The sequence below is a fragment of the Hemiscyllium ocellatum genome, chromosome 2, assembly GCF_020745735.1.
Source record: "Hemiscyllium ocellatum isolate sHemOce1 chromosome 2, sHemOce1.pat.X.cur, whole genome shotgun sequence".
Taxonomy (NCBI): domain Eukaryota; kingdom Metazoa; phylum Chordata; class Chondrichthyes; order Orectolobiformes; family Hemiscylliidae; genus Hemiscyllium; species Hemiscyllium ocellatum.
In genome coordinates, this window is record NC_083402.1 from 107,244,099 (window position 1) to 107,267,154 (window position 23,056).

A 23,056-nucleotide genomic window follows, 5' to 3' on the forward strand; every position below is an offset into this window, starting at 1 on the left:
GAAGAAACGCTTTCCCCCTTCCTCCAACATCTGCACTTAATGACAGACTAGTTTTAAAAAGAGAGACAAGGTTGTCCCATTTTATTTATCACTGCACAGGATTTCAAATCTGACAAATGTTTTATTAAAACCTGATCCACATGACCATCATAGTGAAAGCCTATGTGATAAAGAACAAAGAAAATTTACAGCCCAGGGACAGGCCCTTTGGCCCGCCAAGCCTGAGCCGCTCCAAATGTACTGATTGAACCTGTCAGTCAATCCCTAAAGAACAAATGTGATGTTTACAGCTTGCCCTAGGATCATGAAGCTCAATGACTGCAGAATATACCATTTTCCTGTCGTCTCTTCTGTGTTGTTCTTCTACAATTGTTCACGATCGCGGTCCGCTCCTGTTTCTTGCCCTTTTTCTCCTTATTTGCCATAGCTTCCAGGTATCCTTCAGGATACTGTCATGGAAAATTACACAGAATTAAAATATTGGCTGAATCTTTTTATTAGTAACAGTCAACAGCAATTAAAACAGAACAACACAAAGCCCCAACCTGCATTTTCAACCCTAACTTCTTTGTCCTGTCCTTTCCTTCTGGAGTCCAAGGAGCAGGTTCTACATCATCACGTCGCAACAGATAGCGCCACACCAGGAAACCTGACTTTCCAATTTCAGGCCAGTATTTCACCACCTAGGTTAGGACAATAGTCTGATTAGTACGTTGCATTCTTGGAACAATCTCTACATTTTCTTGTTTCAAATATTTCAGCAATTCTTCATCATATCTTCCAACAAAGTAGTGGCAAGAAACTCAACTATTCATCCAACAGCTGCTTTGAAAAAAACCAAGCCTTTTGACTTAATGGGCTACAACATGGCTAGTTAAAAATGTACAATTAAATTAAAAAGATACGAATGAAAACTGGCTTGAATGTTTCTCATTACTATCAAGGTATGTTTCGACCTGTTTAATTGTACAGAGTGAGCACAAACAACTGTTGAGGAAACAGAAGTGCTGCATCAATGCGTTGCCCCAGAGGGGCACATTGTAGATCAAGGAAGTTCACAGTTAACAACACAGGAGACTATTGCCCATCCTGTCCATGCCAATTGTGAAGTATCTCCATCATTTTGCAGCACCACATCCAGAGGTACAGGGCAGCAAGGCTTTTTAAATAAACTTTTTAAATGAAAAAGAACGGAGGATGAAATTTGTTCATTATCTATCCCACATACCAAGCCCTGTTCCGTTTGGATTGTTCCCAGCACAGCCAACATATTTTCAACAATTCACAGTTCTCATTGTCACTTATTCAGCATTCACTTCTTCCTCAGCTCATTATCATCAACTGCTTTGTCTGCTTCTTTTCTTCCCTCCTTCTGTTTGGGCGCTATCTCCATACGTTCATCTCACTCTTTTCCCCCACCTCTCCACCCCAGCCACCCCCCCCGTAAGCAAAACTACTACTATATCCGAGCTGCGAGGGGCCACTGGATTTGAAATGCTAGCTCTGCGTTTCAACTCACAAAGCTACCGAATCTGCTGAATTTCTCCAGCAGTTTCTGGTTTTGCCTCAGTACTTTGCTCTGTGGAATCCCAATGGAAACAATTTTCCAATTGCAAACACACCTGCCAATCTTCGCATCTCACTGCTGAGCCAATTTTGCATTGAATCTGCCAATCTCCCGGGAACTGAAGGACTTTGACCAATCTATCTTGTAGAACACCATCAAAACTTTTCTAAAATCCATGTTGACAACACCCACTGCACTACTGTCAATAACCTTGCTGTCACGCCTCAAAGTATTCAGTTAATCGAGTCAGGCATGACTTTCCCTTAACAAATTTATGTTGACTTTTCCCTGATTAATCTACAGCTTTGAAATGATTGTTGATATCGTTCTTTGAACTGCTTCCAATCATTTGCCCACAACCAAAGTTAAGTAAACTGGTTGTTAATTATTCAGATTATCTCTCCCCACTTTTTAAACAGCTTTCACCATGTGGGCAGAACATCATTCCTCAGGTTTCACTCCTGAAGCAATGACAAACGGTGTTCAGAGACTCCATAACTTCCTCCCAAGAGGTGGTGAATTCCCAATGGTGATACATCACTGTTGGAAGCGATCCAGCTACACACAATTAGGAACCAGTTAGAGGAGGCAAAGTCAGCGAGTGAGTCAGCCTCATCCAACTCAGAAGTTTTTATAATCCTTATTGGCAGGATTATAAGGAATATTTCAATGCTTTGGAGAAAGACAGCGATGAAGGGGAGGGGAGAATGACCACAGATAACTGCAACTGATACCAGCAGTATTCTTCAACATATCCGTAAAGAATTAGAATCATAAAGAGCCCCAACACTGTGGATATACCAAATGGCCTGCTTCAAGGTCAGACTGTCCCTCCGAAAAGCATCCTACCCCGACCCAATTCCTGTAACCCTGCATTTCCCATGGTTAATCCACCTAGACTGCATCTTTGGACTGGGAGGAATCCAGAACACCTGGAAGAAATGCAGGCACGAGGAAAATGTGCAAACTCCACACAGACAGGTGGAATCAAACCCAGGATCCTGCCACTGTAAAGCTGCAGTGCTAACCACTGAGCCACTGTGCCACCCAAGGACGATGGAAATAGGCTACTTCTAGCAGTGTGTATCAATATTGACATTTGGCTGAACATTTAATAGATGTGTGGATTTTTTTTCACATTTGTACATCGCAACAGTTGAAATCATTTAATCAAGGGGAAGGAAATGTTTGAAAACTAAGTTCAACTACATATCTGCTGTGTACAATGTTGACAGCCTGGCAAGGCAATGGGAAACTGCATTCACGCAGCCCCTTTTACATTGTGAAACAGGACAAGGCACTTTGTATGACCATTACTGGACAAATTCTGTCAAAAAACTGTTAGGGTAGATGGCCCAAAAGAAAAGGAGAAAGTCCTGAAGGTGGAAAATGAGTAACTGAGGTGAAGGAGATTTATGGACGGAATTTGAGAGCACTACAGTTAAAGCACAGCAACTATTGGTAGAGTAATTAAAACTCAGAAGGGGCCAGAATTGGAGGAATGCAAATATTAGAGAATTGTCAGGTGGTAGGAGATTCCTGAGATAGGGAATGGCAAAGTGCTTTGAAAACAAGGCATTGCTTGAGTGACAGCTAATGCAGATCAGAAGCACATGGATAATGGGTGAATGAGATTTAGTGCAAGTAAAGACATAGGACATGGGAGAGGAATGGGCTTCGCAGCTCCTCAAGCTTCCTCAGCTATTCGCGATCATGGTTGATCTGTCTGAGAGTCTAAATAGGTTTCCTCCAGGTGCTCCGGTTTCCTCCCAAGGTCCAAGGATGTGCAGTTTAGGTGGATTGGCCACTGTAAATTTTCCATAGTGTTCAGTGGGTAGATTGGCCAGGGTATATGTGGGGTTATAGGGAAGAGGGTGGGGGCTAGGGTTGGGTGGGATACTTTTTGGAGGTTTGGTGCAGACCCGATTGGCCTGCTTCCACACTGTAGGGATTCTACAATTCTATAAGCACGAACAGAAATTACAATAGATGGGTCTCTGGCTATGACTAAAATTGGAAATAGCCAGAAGATTGCGCAGAGCTGTTTGGGCAGTGTGTGGTTAACTGTGTGAAAGGTCACAATGAGTTTGAGAAAGGTCACGTAGGATACAATTTATTATCTTTATGAGAACTGTTGTGAGGCTGTGGCAGGGATGACAACTTTACTGAAGGGACACAAACAAGAAATGTAAGGGATGTCGTAGAGTTCAAACTGGAATAACTCAGCGCTGCGGAGTTAACTGGCTATTTAGCAATGCAATGCAATCACATCTGTGCTGTGATTGGATGCTGAACATGAGCGCCAATCAACAAGCACCTTGTAAATCCCATCGTATCTGTTGCCTTCCTCCGGTGCGTATTTGCTGACTTTCCGACCTTTTGAACTCCTGACAACCCGGACGGATTTCCCAGCTTTCCAATCTTTGGCTTCGGCACCAACCTCGTCATTGAGCACGGCGTCACAATTAAGAGCTAATGCCCTGAAATAAAGCACAGGAAACCGCTACCTGAAACAAAAACTATTCAGCAGACCAAGCTGGGATGTGATAACAAAAAAATAATAATTCACTATGGCCTTCTGCAAGTTACTATTAAAATCCCCCAAAATTCTGACCTTGACCAGTGAAGTAAGCTGTACCAGTATGAATCTTTACTTACAATCCTTCAACCAGAAATGCATCAAATCTTTGATGACATGTAACAGATGGCATTAATCAGTAGTTTCTGATCTATTGCTACACCAACAGTTCATTTTTCAGTGCACTGCAGTCTAATTTTCACAGTACCTGCAATTATTTGATTGAGAAACACTCAAAAAAAACAAATTACAGTCTTCTGTTAAAGCTACATGCATTCTCTGAAGGTTGTAAACATTCCAGAAGAGCATGCCACTGAAAAAGGCTCACAGTCTGTATGTTCCTAATCAGAATGACCCCATGAAGTGGTAATGGTTGTACATCAGTTTGAAGTATGCTGGTTCATTGTTACAGCATTGTAACAGCAGCTGTGCCTTTTGAAAAGAACTTCGCACCACTCATATTTAGCATTCCCTGTCACCCCCAACCTACCCACAAACTAATTACGTGCTTTCCACAATATTGAACACAAAAACATTAAAGGTATAGAAGCCTATGATTATGCTATTGGGTCATCAATCCAGAGGTAGAATTCAAATTCAAGCCTGCCTAATTGTAATAGATCTTACAAGCCCTCAAAAAAATGATGATGAATTGTTGTGAGATTCCAAACATCCCCAGAAAGAAAGTAACAGCCCATGACTACAGGAGTTTAGTTTCATGCATCTCCAGATTCTCAGTACTCGTTGAAGTAACTTGGCAAGCCAACTAACGTAGAGAAGTGCCCTTGATAATTAGATCGATTCCCAGGACAGGAGCGCTGTTCTATGAGGAAGAAGGATCATCCAGAGTGGTCTATATTCTCTGCATTTTATAAATTCTTAGAGGGTTTGACAGGTTAGATACAGGAGAGATTGTTTCCACTGGCTGAGGAGGCTAGAGCAAAAGATCAAAGTGATAGGATAAAAAGTCAACCATTTTAAACCGAGGGGAATAACACTTCTTTCCGTAAATGGACTGTCACACTTTGGAACTTACTTCCTGGAAGAGGTATATTTAAGCATGAGGTCAACCAAGGGTATCAACGAACGTACAATGACAGAAGAGGGGAATGGAGTTAAAGACATTTTATTTTACAGAATGGTGCAGTAGTTTGAGGAGGCCATAACGTTTCTATTTTGTTCTGTTTTAACTAGGGATTAACAAATATGATTGACAGTCTCATCCACATCCTGAGAACAAATTGAAAACAAAAACAGACTTCGCTTCAAGACCTTTACTGCCATTTCATTTATTGAATACAAAAATTTATTTTGGAATAAATATTGGAATATTGTGTCTAATTCTGGTCAACCTATTATAGGGGAGATGTGGAGGCGTTGGAGAGGGTGCAAAGGAGGTTTACCAGGATGCTACCTGACCTGGAGGGCTTGCCTTACAAGGAGAGGTTGACTGAGCTCGGACTTTTCTCTCTGGAGAGAAGGAGGAGGAGGTGTGACCTGATCGAGGTATACAAGGTAATGACAGGCATGGATAGAGTCAATAGCCAGAGACTTTTCCCCAGGGCAGGATTGACTGCTATGAGGGGTCATAGTTTTAAGGTTGTTAGGAGGAAGGTATAGAGGAGACATCAGAGGTAGGTTCCTTACACTGGAAAGGGACTATTTGGCACTGCCCTTTTGATGCCGATCATTTGGCCCCACCGTTTTGGCTCTAAATTGTTTTGGCGCTCATTACTTTGGCGCTGAGCTGTTTTGGCACTAATTCAGAATAAAAAGTCTTGTAGAGCCCGTAAGAAATTCATTTTTATTGCATTTTAAGAAATAAATATAATTTTTTTTATTCACTATTTTTAACCTATTCATTATAAAAATAAATTTCTACATTTATCACATATAGATAACCATTGTGTGAAAAATTTGGTTTGTCTCTCTTGCTTAGAATGTTTTCAGCCATTTCTGGTATGGGCTCTACAAGAAAATAGAAAGAAAATTGTATTACAGCTTTCCAATGTGAAGACAGAAGGGCTTAAGTATCACCAAGGCAGTAGATGACTATCAACTCTTGCTAGTTGAGAAAATTACATTGGGTCATTAGTCATCCTCTTTTCTTTAACCAAACAAGACTTTTTCAAAATTCTGAATTGGCGCCAAAACAGCTCAGCGCCAAAGTAATGGCCGCCAAAAGAGTTCAGAGCCAAAACGGCAGGACCAAATGGGCGGTGCCAAAATGTACCTGACCCTTTTACACAGAGTTGTGAGCGCATTGAATATGTTGCCAGCAGTTGTGGTGAAAGCAGTCATTGGGGCATTTAAGCAACTGCTGGACATGCACATGAATAGCAATGAATTGAGGGGAGCGTAGCTTAGGTTATTTTATTTTGGAGTAGGATTAGTCCTCAGCACAACATTGTGGGCCGAAGGGTCTTTACTGTGCTGTACTTTTTAATTTTGCATGTAATAAATTTTGCAAAAATAAGAAACAATGGCAGTCTACAGGAATTCCACCACGTCAGTTCCTTGGTCTGTGTAAATCTCTTTGCATATTATCCTTTACTTAAAAATGACTTCTGATTCCCCCCCATGCAACTTCCCATCTGCAAACGTATGGCCCTTTATAACAATCTATTTTTGTAATCCCATTCAATTTAGAAGCCTCGAGATCTCAATGCTCTTCCAGTTCTAAATATCCCTGATTTTAATCACACCACCAATGGCGGCTTGCCTGTAGCTGCTTAGGTTCTAAAACTCTGGAATCCCGCTTCCTGCCCTTCATTCTTCTCTTTTCCCATAAGAAGCTATCTAAAATCCAGCTCCTCGACTAAGCTTTTGGTCATCTGTCCTGTTAGCTCCTTAAGTGGCTCGGTGTCGAATTTTGTTTGATGACATTTGTGAAGTGCCATGTTGTCACATTAGCATAGGAACACTGGCCTAAGGAGGAGGAGAATCTCTACAGTGTAGAAGCAGGCCATTCGGCCCACTGTGTCCATATCAGAGTAGATTATTTGGCCCTTCAAACCCGCTCCAGTACTCAATGGGATCTTGGTTGATCTGACTGCGATCTCAACTCCATTTTACTGTCTCTTCCCCTAGTACCTCCCCTCCAACCCCCGCCTCCAAACTTTTTTGAATCTTGTATCAGGGCACCTGGATCCCTTTGTACTGTAGTATTCAGCATTCTTTCTCCATTTTTATAAATTTTCTTGCCAAACTGGACTAATTCATACTTTCCTACTTTATACTCCATGCACCCAATTATTGCCCACTCAATATGTGCCCTTTTGTAGACTGTTCCTTACAAATGTTATTGTCAATTCAAGCTATTATTGCATACTTGTTACATTACAGAAAATCACCACAACAGGAACAGAGCACCAGGTTATGACGTGCATATAAGCACCTGTAAGTACTGCCATGTTTTTAAATGGCACAAAATCCTGAGTGACATGGACTCCTGAGCAATGATATGCAAATACCTTACCTACTGGCAAGTAATATCCCGTAGCTGAATATCTACTCACAGGGAACATCTTGTAGCCAGAAAACAAAGGTACAACTTCAACTTTAAAGTAGATGAATGCTATTTTATTTGCTTTCTAGTGAATGCAAACGAGGTTGATTCAAAAGCCCCAGCATATTACAGCAATATTGCTACTTGAAGATAATATAGTGTAATCTTCTAACCTAATTCAAAATTGATTTTAGTAGTCCTTTGGTTTATTCAATAATTTGAATTGCGTAACATAAATAACAAGCAAGTGTAAACTTTGTGATAAAAATTGAATTACTTAATTTAAATTAGGCACCTTAAATTAAGAAAACGGGATTGTATCTTCAAGCAAATAATTCAAAAATATTGCTCCTTAAGGACCCTACTACTCAAACGTCTAATCAGAAATATCAGTTCATTTCCGACATGTTCAATTATTTAGACAATCAATTAATTAGCAATATTGTTCTCTAATTTGTCGTAGCTTAAAGTCTCTTGCTCAGTGGTGAATCAAAGGCTTCTGCAAATGAACAGGCACAATTATATTTACATGTGTGTAGATCACATTACCGTCTCAAGAATGTCAATGATCCATCACACAGAATCTTTCACAAGCACTTGCTGACTTGGAAATAGTTCATTCTCCTTAAAAAAAACTTCATTTGTTTCTCCTTTTACAAATGGAATTCCTTATTTCTAACACAGAATCCCAGTTAACAGTTAAAGAACCAAGTGTCACCTTGGCTCAGGAGTGATACACTTCCCTATGAGTCAGCGGTTGTGTTGAAGTTTCTTTCTTAGATAAAATAATACACTGGATGTTGGCCTCCTTAGGTGCTTATAAGGCATTTCCTTGCTGCCCTGGAAAAGTTATTTATTCCTCAGCCACTACAAAAACAGATGAACTAGGTATACAGCTGTCTACTCTTTTGCAAACCTTGCTTAGTACATAATGGTGCTGTGGTTGTTTACATAACAAAAGTCTCTTAATTTAAAAAAAATAATTCATTGACCATACAGCTATTTGGGAAAGGATAAGGAAGTGAATTGGACCACAAATGTTAGGTTTCTTTAGTTCTTTTAAACTTATTTTCATCTAAGTGTAAACACTAGTTTTTTTTTAAGCATTTTGGCAGTATTTCTATTAAATACGTCTCATGACAGGCAGTTCTGAAATATAAGTCATTAAAAGGGAGAAGAAAACACCATCACAGAAATCACCAAGTTTACTGCATACTTACCTGTTCATGTTGGTAAGAGTCTGATCATAGGACTGTTCTCCAATTCGTTTGTTTCCAGAAAGATCGCGACCACCACTTCCAGTGTATGTGAATTCATTACCTCTATCCTGTTAAGTTTAAAATAACTCATCAGCTATAACAGCTCCACTTAGTATTCGGTTTAATTCAACATGGTTGTCAAACTACAGCTTAGTTAGCAATTACTATTTGACATTGTAGGAAGGAAGAGATTTAGGTTTATAATGGTAAATAGGGTGGTCAGCAGGACTTTAAACTAGGAAGTTGGGGGGGGGGGGGGGGGGGGGGGGGGGGGGAGAGGGGGAAGAGACTTCAAGAAGTATAATGACCAATGGAAAGCAAAGCTATGGCTTTACATCTGTGGGGGTAGCTTCAGCTGCATGAAATAATATCCAAAAAATGAAAAGAAAGGAGAACGCAGGAGAGAATATTAAAGTCTCCATCACACAATATATAACAGTGTGTTTGGAAAGGATTAGGAACAAACTTCAAACACACTGGATAAATGAATGACAATGAGTAGAGGGACGGTCAATACAGGACTGAAGGTGTTGTATCTGAATGTGCGCAATATACAAAATAAGCTAAATGAGCTTGTGGCACAGATTGCAAATGGCAGGAATGAGGTGGTGGGCATCACAGAGACGAGGCTGTAAAGGGATCAGGACTGGAAGCTAATTATCCAAGGATATACATCAAAAAGACAAGCAGGTGGGGTTGCCTTGTTAGTAAGAAATGAACTTAAACCAATAGCAATAAATAAAGTAGGGTCAGGTGATGTAGAATCTGTGTGGGTAGAGGCCTCCAAACATTAGTCAGGATTTGGGGCACAAGATACACCAAGAGATAGAGAAGGTGTGTAAGAAAGGCAAGGTTACAGTGAGCATGGGAGATTTCAATTTGCAGGTTGACTGGGAAAAGCAGGCTGGTAATGGATCACAAGAAAGTGAATTTGTGGACTGTCTATGAAATAGCTTTTTGGAGCAGCTTGCGGGAGAGCTCACTAATGTACAGGCAATTCTGGATTTGGTGTTGTGCAATGAGGCAGACTTGATAAGGGAGCTTAAGGTGAAGGAACCCTTAGGAGGTAGTAACTATGGTATGATAGAATTTACTCTGTAATTTGAGAGGGAGAAGGTGAAATCAGACCAGGATTGACTGGGAGAGGAGCCTAGCAGGAAAGACAGTGGAACAGCAATGGAAGGGATTTCTGGGAGTGATTCAGGAGACACAGCAAAAATTCACCCCAAGGAAAAAGAAGCACACTCAGCACAGCATAAAAGCAAAAAACATACAATGTGGTGAAGGACAGCAGGAAACCAGAGGAGTAGGAAGCCTACAAAGACCAACAGAGGACAACAAAGAAAGAAATAAGAAGGGAGAAGATTAAATACGAGCATAAGCTAGCCAGTAATATTAAAAAAGATTGCAAGAGTTTCTTTAGATATATAAAAGGACAAAAGAGAGGCAAAAGTGGATATTGGACTACTGGAAAATGATGCTGGAGAAGTAGTTAAGTGAAACAAAGAAATGGATGAGGAACTGAATAAGTACTTTGCATCAGTCTTCACAGTGGAAGACATGAGTAATATCCCAAAACTTCAAGAAAGTCAGGGTGCAGAGAAGGCCATCACCAAGGAGAAGGTGCTAGAAAACTGAAAGGTCTGAAAACGGATAAAATACCTGGACCAGATGGGCTACACCCCAGAGATCTGAAGGAGATAGAAGAGATAGAAGAGGCTTTAGTAGTGATCTATCAGGAAATCACGAGTCAGGAAGGATCCCAGAGGACTGGGAATTTGCTATGGTGACTCTGCATTTAAGATGGGAATAAGGCAAAAGACGGGAAATTATAGGCTGATTAGCCTAAGTCAGTCGTTAATAAGATTTAGAATCTATTGTGAAGGATGAGATTTTGAATATTTTGAAGTGCATGGTAAAATTAGCCAAAGTCAGCATGGTTTCATCAAGGGGAAGTCATGCCTGACAAATGTGTTAGAAGTCTTTGATGAGATAATGAGCATTAGACAAAGGAGAGCCAAATAGATGTTATCCATCTGGACTTCCAGGAGGCCTTTGATAAGGTGCTGCACATGAGGATGCTGAGTGAGATAAGGGCTCATCATGTTAGAGACAAGGTGCTAGCATGGATAGAAGCTTGGCTTTCTGGCAGAAAGCACAGAGTGGGCATAAAAGGGTCTTCTGTCAGGATGGAAGTCGGTGACTAGTGGTATTCCACAAGGGTCAGTGTTGGGACCACAACTTTTCACTTCATACATTAATGATCTAGCTGAAGGAATTAAGGGCATTCTGGGTAAGTTTGCAGATGATACAAAGACGGGTGGAGGGGCAGGTAGTATTGAGGAGGCAGACAGGCTACAGAAAGATTTAGATGGATGAGGAGAGGGGGCAAAGAAGTAGCAGATGAAATACAATGTAGGAAAGTATGAGTTCATGCACTTTGGTCGGAAGAATAGAGGCACGGACTATTTGCTAAATGAGGAGAAAATTCAGAAATCTGAAGTGCGAGACTGAGGAGTCCGAGTCCAGGTTTCTCTTATGGTAAAATTGCAGGCTGAGTCGTTAGTTAGGAAGGCAAATTCAATGTTGTCATTCATCTAAAGAGGAGTAGAATACAAAAGGATGTACTTCTGAGGCTTTCTAAAGCTCTGGTCAGACACATTTAGAGAATTGTGAGCAATTTTGGGCCCAATACCTCAGGAAGGATGCATTGGCCCTGGAGTGGGTTTAGAGGAGGTTCACGAGAATGATCCCAGGAATGAAAGGCTTAACATGTGAGAACGTTTGAGGACTCTGGGACTATACTCAATGAAGTTTAGATGGATGAGGGGTGCCCTGACTGAAACTTACTGAACGGCCTGGACAGAGTGGACGTTGGGAAGATGTTTCCATTTGCAGAAGAGATGAGGTCCCAAGGGCAGAGCCTTAGAGTAAAGGGAAGATCTTTTAGAACTGAGATAAGGAGAAACTTCTTTAGCCAGAGAGTGGTGAATCTGTGAAATTCATTGCCACAGAAGGCTGTGGAGGCCAGGTCATTGAGTATAATTAAGACAGAGATAGACAAGCTTTTCATTGCCAAGAGGATCAAAGATTACAGGGAGAAAGTGGGAAAATAGGGTTGAAAAACCTATCAGAATAGCAGAGCAGACTCAATGGGACAAATGGCCTAATTTCTGCTCCCATGTCTTATGGTCTATGGTGTTATGGAATCGATAACACTCATTTCAACATTATTATTAGGATCTTTGCATACATGTAAAACAAAATCATAATCATTCCACAATAAATATTTGGGGGTCATACTAAGATAGCAGTAGTGTGTCTGAGAATGAGAGCAAACACATATGTGTGACTGAGAATGAGTGTGCGCAAGTAGAAGTGGGGATATTTAAGTCAAATTGTGAACAGACAGCAGCTGAGTGAGATGAACAGTGCACATATGAGGGAGGGTGAGCATGAGAGAGTGCTCGTATCTAAGTGACAGATTGTGTAGATGTGAATGAGTGAAAATCTATGAATGAGTGTCAGTGAATGAGTGAGTGAGAGTAGCATCTGTGAGACAGTGCATGAGTTAGAGAGACTATTTGAGAAAATGTGCGTTACAGAGAGCACGTGCGATAAACAACATGCAGGTGAGACATAGTACAAAAGGGAGAGAGGGTGCTTGTGAAACAACATGTGAGAGACTGAGTATGTGATGCAATGAGGTTTGAGAGAGTGTTGTGGAAGAGAGTATGTCAAAGAGACAGAGAACACTCTCTCTTAACTACTCAGATAATTGCTGTGCATCAATGCCCCATGGATTCTTTTCAACTAATGCTACATGATTAATTACATATAGTTTCTTGTTTTAGCTACATACCACTTCATCCTCAAAGCCACCAGCTAGCACCAGAGAGTAGGCTCCATCATTACTTCGTCCATGAATCCCTCCAACATGTGGCCTGTGAACACCTGCTTCACTCACCTTGCAGCAATAAAGCATTCAGATTTTAAACAATTAAGAAAGGTCACATTGTCGAGTTATCCATAGATAGATGAGCAGTAATTATCTTGAATTAGTCGTTTCACATTAACAGAACTAAAAATAGAAACAAAATCAGTAATATGATCTCAAAAAGGTCTCTCATTTATAGCATAAAGTTTAATTTTAAACAATAACTAATCAGTCCATAAGATCGATCACATTCTGAATATTCTTGAAACATGCAAATTGTTCACATATTAAAACACTGAATGGGTTATAAGGAAGACTGCATCATGTTGGTTAGGCAACCTGTAACTCTGAAACTGTGCCTAGTGGCAGCCATAAAACATAGAACATTACAGCACATTACAGGCCCTTCGGCCCTCGATGTTGTGTCGACCTGTGAAACCAATCTGAAGCCCATCCAACCAAACTATTCCATTTTTATCCATATGTTTATCTAAAGACCATTTAAATGCCCTTAAAGTTGGCAAGTCTACTACTGTTGCTGGCAGGGCATTCCACTTCCCTACTACGCTCTGAGTAAAGAAACTACCTCTGACACCTGTCCCATATCTATCACCTCTCATTTTAAAGCTACATCCCCTCATGCTGGCCATCACTATCCAAGGAAAAAGGGTCTCACTGTCCACCCTAATCCTCTGATCATCTATTAAGTTACCTCTCACCTTCTTCTCTCCAACGGAAACAGCCTCCAGTCCCTCAGCCTTTCCTCAAAAGACGTTCCCTCCATACCAGACAATATCCTAGTAAATCTCCTCTGAACCTTTTCTAAAGCTTCCACATCCTTCCTATAATGTGGTGACCAGAACTGTATGCAATACGCCAAGTGCTGTCAAAGTTTTGTACAGCTGCAACATGACCTCGTGGCTCTGAAACTCAATCCCTCGACCAATAAAAACAAACACACTATAAGCCTGCTTAACAACCCTATCAACCTAGGTAGCAGCTTTCAGGGATCTATGCACATGGACACCAAGATCTCTCTACTCATCTACACTATTAAGAATCTTAGCATTAGCCCAGTACTCAGTACTCTTGTTACTCCTTCCAAAGTGAATCACCTCACACTTTTCCACATTAAACTCCATTTGCCACCTCTAAGCTCAGTTTCTATGTCCCTCTGTAACCTGAAATATCCTTCAGCACGATCCACAACTCTACCGAGCTTACTGTCATCCTCAAATTTACTAACTCATCCTTCTATGCACTCATCCAAGTCATTTATAAAATTGACAAACAGCACTGACCCCAAAACAGATCCTTGCGGTACACCACGAGTAACTGAACTCCAGGATGAACATCTCCCATCATTCACAACCCTTTAGCCAATTTCTGGTCCAAACCGCAAAATCACCCTCAATCCCATGCTTTCTATGCAACAGTTAATATGATGCTCAACCTCTTACATACCAAGATGCCTGGTGCAAAAGGTGATGCAAATATGTCTTCACCAAAACAACATATTTGAAGCATACTTTCCACATAACCTTAAGGTAATTTAGAACTAAAGTAGATTACCTACATAAGAGTTGCCTTCCTCATAAAATATGTTTCCTTAAAACTTTCCGGATGTGTAGTTTACCTTAGGAGAAAATGAGGACTGCAAATACAGGAGTGTCAGAGTCAAAAAGTGTGGCGCTTGAAAAGCAGGATAGGTAGTACCCGAGGGGCTGGAGTGTCGACGTTTCAGGCATAAACCTTTCATCAAGAGGGGGAAGGGGGCTGAGAAATAAATAGGGAGCTGAGTGGGGGTGGGGGAGGGTAGGTGATAGGAGGATGCAGGTGGGAGGTGATTGTCATAGGTCAGTGGGGAGGATAGAATGGATAAGAAGGAAGGAAGATGGACAGGTAGGACAGGTCAAGAGGGTCATGCCAAGTTGGAAGATTGGATCTGGGATGAGGTAGGGGATGGGGAGTATGGAAACTGGTGAAGTCAATGTTGATGCCGTGTGGTTGGAGGGTTCCAAGGTGGAAGATAAAGCGTTCTTCTTTCAGGGTGGCTTTGATTTGGCGGTGGAGGTGGCCCAGGATTTACATTTTCCTGGGGGAGTATATGGGGACGTTGAAGTGGTTGGCCATGGGATGGTGGGGTTGTTTGGTGCGTGTAGATCAGAGATGTTCCCTGAATCACTCCACAAGTTGGCACTTAGTTGCTTTGATGCAGAGGAGACGACATTGTGAGCAACAGACACAAAAAATGAAATGGGAGGATGTGCAGGAAAATTTCTACCCGAGTTAAAATGATGCTTTAGGGCCTTGGACAGAGGTGTGAGGGGAGGAGTGAGGGTGTAGAGGGATGGGAAAGAGATGTGGGTGCTGGTTTTGCACCTTGTCCGGTGGCAGAGGAAGGTGCCAGGTAGAGAAGATGGGTTGGTGGGGAGCATGTACCTAATGAGGGAGTCGCAGAGGGAATGGTCTCTGCGTAACACAGATAGGTGTGGACAGGTTTTGGCAAAACCAAATGATAAGCTCATGTGAATTACCACAACATTGCAAAGAAGGGGAAGGGAGAGAGAGGGAGAGAGAGAAAGTAGACAAGGGCAGCAATCGGAATTCATGGAGCTTTCTAAATGGCCTTTCATTTGAGACCTTCTAAAAGATGCTGCTGGCAAGGCCAGCATTTATTCCTCACCCCTAATTGCCTTTGAGAAAACAGTAGTGAGTTGCCTTTCTTTCCTTGTAAGACAACCTTCTATATCCACAATCAATCCAGCAAATCTTCTCAAAGCTCCAATGCCAGTATATTTTTTCCTTAGATAACAGGGTCAAAACTGTTCACAATATTCCACATTTCATCTAGCTGGTTTCTTGCACAGTTTTAGAAAGACTTCCCTACTACTTTACTCTATTCCCATTGAAATAAAAGGCTAACATTACATTTGCCTTTCGTATTATTCACAGAACGCGTATTACCTTTTCATGATTTATGCATGAGGACCCCCAAATGTTTGGTTGTGCCGTGTTTTTGTGGACTTCCTCCATTTAGATATTGTTTGGCTGCTCTATTTTTCCTGCCAGCATATATAACCTACTATTTGCATAAGACCATAAGATCATAGGAGCAGAAATTAGGCCATTCAGCCATTCAATCATGGCTGATAAGTTTCTCAACCCCCATTCTTCCACTTTCTCCCTGTAACTCTTGATTCTCTAGAATCTATCTATCTCAGTCTCAAATATACTCAATGACCTGGCCTCCATAGCTTTCGCTGGCAATGAATTTCATAGATACACCACTCTGGCTGAAAACGTTTCTCCTTATGTCTGTTCTAAACCATCTTCCCTTTACTCTGAGGCCGAGTCCATAGGTCCTAATCTGCCCTACCAATGGAAACATCTTCCCATCAGCTACTCTGTCCAAGCCATTCAGTATTCTGTATGTTTCAATTAGATTCCCCCACTATCCTTCTCAACTGCATCGAATATAGACCAGAGTCCTCAAACATTCCTCATATGTTAAGCTTTTCATTCCTGGGACCATTCTCATGCACCTCCTCTGAACACGCTCCAGGGCCAGTACATCCTTCTTGAGACATTGGGTTCTAAACTGTGCATAAAACTTCAAATGTTGTCTAACCAAAGGCCTTCTAGATCCTCAGAAGTACATCCCTGCTTTTATATTCAAACTTCCTCAAAATAAATACCATCATTGCATTTGCCTTCCTAACTACTGACTCAACCTGCAAGTTTACCTTGAGAGAATCCTGAAATAGAATTCCCAAGCTTCTTTGCACTTCAGACTTCTGAATTTTGTCCTCATTTAGAAGACAGTCCATGCCTCTATTCTTCCTACCAAGGTGCATGGTGTCACACTTTCCCATGTCATACTCCATCCGCCACTTCTTTGCCCACTCTTCTAACCTGTCCAAATCCTTTTGCAGTCTCCCCAGTGCTACCTGTTCCTCTACAAATCTGAGGAAAGTTTGCAAACTTAGCCAGAATGCCCTCAGTTCCTTCACCTAAATCATTAATGTATAAAAGTGAAAAGTTGTGGTCCCAACACTGAGCCTTGTGGAACTTGTCATTAGCTGCCATCTTGAGAAAGACACTTTTATTCCCACTCTCTGCTTCCTGCCAGACAGCCAGGCGTCTATCCATGCTAGCACCTTGCCACTGACACCATGGGCCCTTATCTTAGTAGTCTCCTGTACGGCACCTTGCTAAAATTCTTTTTGAATTCCAGATAGATAACATCCATTGGCTTTCTTTGGTCTAACCTGCTTGTTATTTCCTCAAAGAATTCTTAGATTTGTCAGGCATGACCGCCCCTTGATGAAACCATGCTGACTTTACCCGATTTTACCATGCACTTCCAAGTATTCAGAAATCTCATCCTTCACAATGGACTTCAAAATCTTACCAACGACTGAGGTTAAGCTAATCTGCCTATAATTTCCCACCTTTTGTCTTATTCTCTTCTTAATCAGGGGGGTTACATGAGCAATTTTCCAGTCCTCTAAGACCCTCACTGATTCTAGCAATTCCTGAAAGCTCACCACTAACGCCTCCACTATCTCTTCAGCTATCTCCCTTAGAAATCTGGGGTGTAGTCCATCTGGTCCAAGTATTTATCCACCTTCAGGCCACTCAGCTTTCATAGCACCTTCTCTTTGGTGATGACCACCATACTCAGATCTGCACCCTCACTCTCTTCAATTTTTGGGATAAAATTTGTGTCTTACACCGTGAAGATTGACGCAAAGTAATTATTCAGTTCCTTAGCCATTTCTTTGTTCTTCACTACTATCTCTCTATCATTTTCCAGTGGTCCAACGTCCACTTTTGCCTCTCTTTCTTTCCTTTATATATCTAAAAGAAACTCTTACTGTTTTCCTTTATATTATTGGCTAGTTTAACCTCATATTTCATCTTCTTCCTCCTTATTTATTTCTTTGGTGCCCTCCATCAGTCTTTCCAATTCTTCCCACTGTCTTTTGCCACATTATATGTTTTCTCTTTTGCTTTTTTGCTATCCCTGACTTCCCTAGTCAGCCATGGTTGCCTCATCCTCCCTGTATAACGTTTCTTTTTCCTCGGGATGAATCTCTGCTGTGTCTCCTGAAGTACTCTCAGAGTAATTCACTCCTGCCATTGCTGTTCCATTGTCTTGCCTGCTAGGCTCCTCTCCCAGTCAATTCTGGTCAGCTCCTCCCTTATGCCACTGTAGTTGCTTTTATTCAGCTGTAATACCGTTACTGCTGATTCTTTGTTCTCCCTCTCAAATTGCAGAGTAAATTCAATCATATTATGATCACTGCCTCCTAAGGGTTCCTTCACCTTAAGCATCATTATCAAGTCTGCCTCGTTGCACAACATTAAATCCAGTATTGCCTGTTCCGTAGTGGACTCCACCACAAGCTGCTCCAAAAAGCCACTTGCCCATATTATAGTCCAATGTCAAGCTTTTGCCCACTCACATAATCTGTCTATATACTTCTGCAGACTCTTTGTGTCTTTCTCACTACTTCCTTCTGACCTATTTTACGTCATACACAAACTTTTCTATAGTACTTAAGTTTTCCTCATCCAAATCATTAATATATATTGCAAATATTCGTGGCCTCATTACTTCACTACTTATAAGTTGAAATCCTGAAAATTACTCTGAAAATGATCCCAGCTATTCATTAGCCAATTCCAACTGAGTATGAGAAAACCTAGAAAATTCAGAAATCACTTCTTTACCCAGGGAGTGGTGGGAATATGAAACTCAATTCCAGTGAGTAATTGTGGTGAGTGGTATAGAAAGAGGATAAACATAAAGATAAAAGGAACACAGGGTTATGCTAACAGTCTTAGGTAGGACCAGTCGGTCGTAGCTGGAGAGGAGCATTAGCAGAGTAATGGTCCATTTCTGTCTTCCCTATCTGATATAATTCTACTAAATGATGCCCACTCATTGTGATTCAAAGTTAAATTGAAATTAACCAACTTTAATTAACCACTTCTTCTCTGGAACAATGCAATCACAAGGATTGGCTACATACATAATTTAAGAATGATTGTAATACCAAGCAAGTAATAAAACCTTCTGTTTCACTCGACATCCTCCACATATTTTAGAAACCACTGAAAGGAGGGAACTTGGGATAGAGAAAAACCCAGAGATATTTTAACAGTTGTTAGGGATGAGCTGTAAATGGTAGTGCCCTATGTTGCAGCTGTAACTAAATAGTAACACTTAGTGACTGTATGTGGTTTATCTCAAATGCGGTACCCTTGAATATACTATAAGTGGAATCTGATTACATACCAGGTTGAACAAGACTTAACCTGTTCCTTTTTTTCAAAGGCCTTAGCAGTGTGGAAACCATTTAATCAGTCATTGGATATTCACCAATGAATTAGTCATTACTTTGCCTTGGGCCATTGCAAAAAAAAATCACAATTGAAAATGCCTGTGCTGTTCTGGGGAAAAAAAAATCAACTTGAGGTTGTACTAAAAATATAAATTGGAATGTCATTTCCACTGTTCTTATTTTGTGACCATACAAAAAACAATAAGACCCAACTGAAACCAAGAAATGATCTCAGATTTAAAATGCTAAGTGTGCCCAAGTAAGCCCTTTGACAGAATGTTTCACAAATTTAAATTTAGAAGATGTACAATTATAAGACCATAGGCTAGAGGGCCAGAAGTAGGTCATTCAGCCCATTGAGTCTGCTATGCCATTTAATAAGATCACAGTTGATATGATAATCCTCAACACAATTTTCCTGCCTTTTCTTGTTAACTGTTGATTTCTTAATTGAGCAAAGATCTGTTGATCTCAATCTTGAATATACTTAACAATCCAGCCTCAAAAGCTCTCCATACTAAAGAATTCCATGGAATTACTACTGTATTGACTTGCTACAAAAAACACCTACAGAAACAGATATGCTTCATTTGCTTTATGCATTTCTCAAAGAAAATTTAGTGAGGGAGATGTAATTCCAGGAAAATATACACAACTTCCTAAAATTTAAGTAGAGCCGAACTACAAAACTTTATGAAAACGGAAAACTCTAACATCCAAATAAATAAGTGGTCCCAGAGACCTCTTCAAAGCAATAAAATGATCAAAATCTCCAAATTAGTTTGAATTTTAAAACTTTGTTACTATTTGAAATTACATTTTGCAATTTGGTTTGTTTCTTTCCTACAACTGAAACTTTTTATGTAACACAGGGCAAAAAAACACAAATCACTATCATAGATATGCAAGAAATGTGACCAGAATTTGTTGTTATTTATGCTGTCTCACTGCAGCTATCTATAGGTAGTTTTTCTATAACGTGATGGTTGCGTCCTTATGCAACCCCCTCATTATAGATAAATCACTCTTTAGAAACAGTTCTTAAAGCGTTGGCGATATATTTTAGAAGTTTGCACTTTAGAAACAGTGACCCAATTTGTCAATCACATTACAGCCAATTCACGTTAACGAAATACATACAATAGCAGAAATCCTGAAGCTGATGTTTTCCAGGAATCCAAACATAGCCAATCCCTAAACACATTGCTGTGCTGTACATCCCTGGTTAAATACTGAGTGGAATCTTATAACCCATATTTTAGGATACAAACTGGCAATGAGGAAGAGCTTAGATTGAACATCGTGCATAATTGTTCTCTGTGAAATTAAACTGAAGATTTAATGTCTGAGTACAGACATATGGAATCCTTTCAATGCTATAGCAAAATGTGGTTATCTTGAAAAGTTGTTTCATAACAATAACCTAAATTTATATATCACCTTTAATGAAGTGAAGCAAACCAAGACACTCAACAGGAACATTATAAAACAAGGTATGACACCAAGCCATGTAAGGAGATATTATAACAATCTGATGTAAGGTTTGAAGCGTCTTAACAAGAATGAGCAGTTACTTACAAATTAGGGGCATAGGTAGGCTATACCCTCCAGTCTGCTTCATCATTCAATAAAACCCTGATGACCCCTGTGAATATGGACTTAAGTTTACATTCCCATCTACTTTGATAACCTTTGGTTTTTTTTGTTAGTCCATAATTTATCTATTTCTACCTTAAAATACTCAATAAATCAGTCTCTATCAATCTTAAATAGTTTCCTTGATGATTGGAATCTTTTCTTTGAGGCTCTATGTTTGTCTTAGATGGAAGATCCCCTATTTTTAACCTGGGTCCTCCAGACTCTCCCACAATGAGAAATATCCTTTCAACATGCACCTTATATAAGATCCTGAGGGGACTTTTCGATTCAAAAAATCACACTCTCATACTCCTAAAAGCCAATGATGTAAATCATTGAAGCATCCCTAACCCTAAGTGTGGAGGCAGGGATTCAAGTCCCGCCTGCTCCAGAGGTGTAAAATAACTTAACTATATCCCTTTGCAATCTCGATGTGTTTTTCATGACTTAGCTTCATAACCAACTTTGCATTATCAGCAAATTTAGCAATAATACATTTAGTCCCTTCACAAAGTCTGATTGTGAACAGTTGAGGCCCCAGCACTGCTTTTTTTCCATAGAATCCATAGAGTGTGGAAACAGGCCATTTGGCCTAACACGTCCACAGCAATCCTCTGAAGATCATCCTACCTAGTCCCATCCTCCTATCCTTTCCCCAATAATTTTACATTTCCCATGGCTAACACACCTAACCTACACATCCCTGAACACTATGGGCAATTTAGTGTGGCCAATTCACCTAACCTGCACATCTTTGGACTGTGGGGGGAAACCAGAGCACCTGGCAGGAACCCACACAGACATTGGGAGAACATGCAAACTCACACAGCCCAAGGATGGAACTGAACCCGGATTCCTGTTGCTGAGAGGCAGCAGTGCTAACCACTGAGCCACCATGCTACCCTTTCATCTGACCACCTTTGGCAATTTATGTACATTTCTGCCTGTTTTCTGTCAGTTCATTAATCCTCTTTCCAAGTTAATATCTTATCAACTACACCATTATTTCCTATTTAGCAAAGTAATCTTTAATGTGGCGCCTTGCCATATACCTTCCAGATATCCAACTACAACATTCCCACAGGTTTCCCTTCATCCATGTTGCTTGTTACTTCCTCAAAGGACTCGAGTAGATCAGTTAAATATGATTTCCCTTTCACAAAATAATGTTAACTCTGATTACACTCAGATTTTCTAAAAGCCTCACTCTAGCCTCCTTAATTAAAAATCCGAGCATTTTGCCTTTGACAGATGTTCAGCTGATTCGCTTGTAGTGTCCTTCTTAATGTCTCCTTTTTTTACTTGAATAGAGGAGTTGTAATTGCTATTTTACAATCTCAAAAGTACTTTCCAGGATCTAATAAATATTGGAAAATTAAAACTAATGCATCTTACTATTTTAAGGGCCACTTTATTTTTTAAACTCACTAACATTAAATTCATCAGAACTTGAAGATGTATCAGTTTTTAATTGTATTAGTTTCTCAGGGTCCCTTCTCTGGCGATTGAAATAGCTTTAAGTTCCTCCCTTTCACTTCATAATTCATAACTGTTTCTCAGATAGCATTGTATCCCCTATATTGGAGAGATTTAAATATCTATTGTTAACTTCATTCGCCATTTCTTTATTAATCGTTAATTCTTCAAACTTGTTATCTAAAGGATCATTGATACTTTTCTCTTAAGTACTTGTAGAAATTTTTACATTTTGCCTTTGCACTTCTAAATAGTTTCTTCTTATTCTCTCACTTCTTGTTCCTTATTATTCTCAGAGTCATTCTTTGTTTTTTTTTATATTCTGCCCAATCTTCTGTCTTACCACTACTTTTCACTGAATTGATTGCTTTTGATTGAGGAAACTTCCTCACGTTTCTAATTGGTTATGGCCCTGCAACCCTACCAAATATCTACATTCTTCAAACTCCAGCTTCTTTACATAACTGTTCTGCTATTGGTGCCTGTGGCTTCACCAGCCTGGGTTCCAAGATAAGATTGCGGTGTACTTTGAAGTACATGGTAAAATAGAGTTGAGTCAATACGGCTTGGTCAAGAGGGAGTCACGTCTGACAAATCTATTGGAATTCTTCGATGAAGTAATGAGCAAGTTAGACAAAGGACAGGCAGTGGACATGATCTATTTGGATTTCCAGAAGGCCTCTGCCAAGGTGTACTTGGGGGAGCAAGGTACTGACATGGTGCTTTTTCTAGCATCATAC

The 23,056-nt window shown here is 40.4% G+C and overlaps 1 protein-coding gene across 2 annotated transcripts in view; it reads right to left on the bottom strand.

Annotated features, from left to right (window-relative positions):
- Nucleotides 1-23,056, bottom strand: part of LOC132824474 (E3 ubiquitin-protein ligase UHRF1-like) — a 177,086-nt gene that overhangs the window by 14,089 nt on the left and 139,941 nt on the right. For both annotated transcript variants that reach the window (XM_060839043.1, XM_060839034.1), the window contains 5 exons: nt 12,775-12,879; nt 8,874-8,980; nt 3,885-4,047; nt 546-683; nt 332-449 (listed from right to left, as the gene is read on the bottom strand). In XM_060839043.1, coding sequence (XP_060695026.1) covers nt 332-449; nt 546-683; nt 3,885-4,047; nt 8,874-8,980; nt 12,775-12,879 — 631 coding nt within the window. The remainder of the gene's footprint in view (nt 1-331; nt 450-545; nt 684-3,884; nt 4,048-8,873; nt 8,981-12,774; nt 12,880-23,056) is intronic.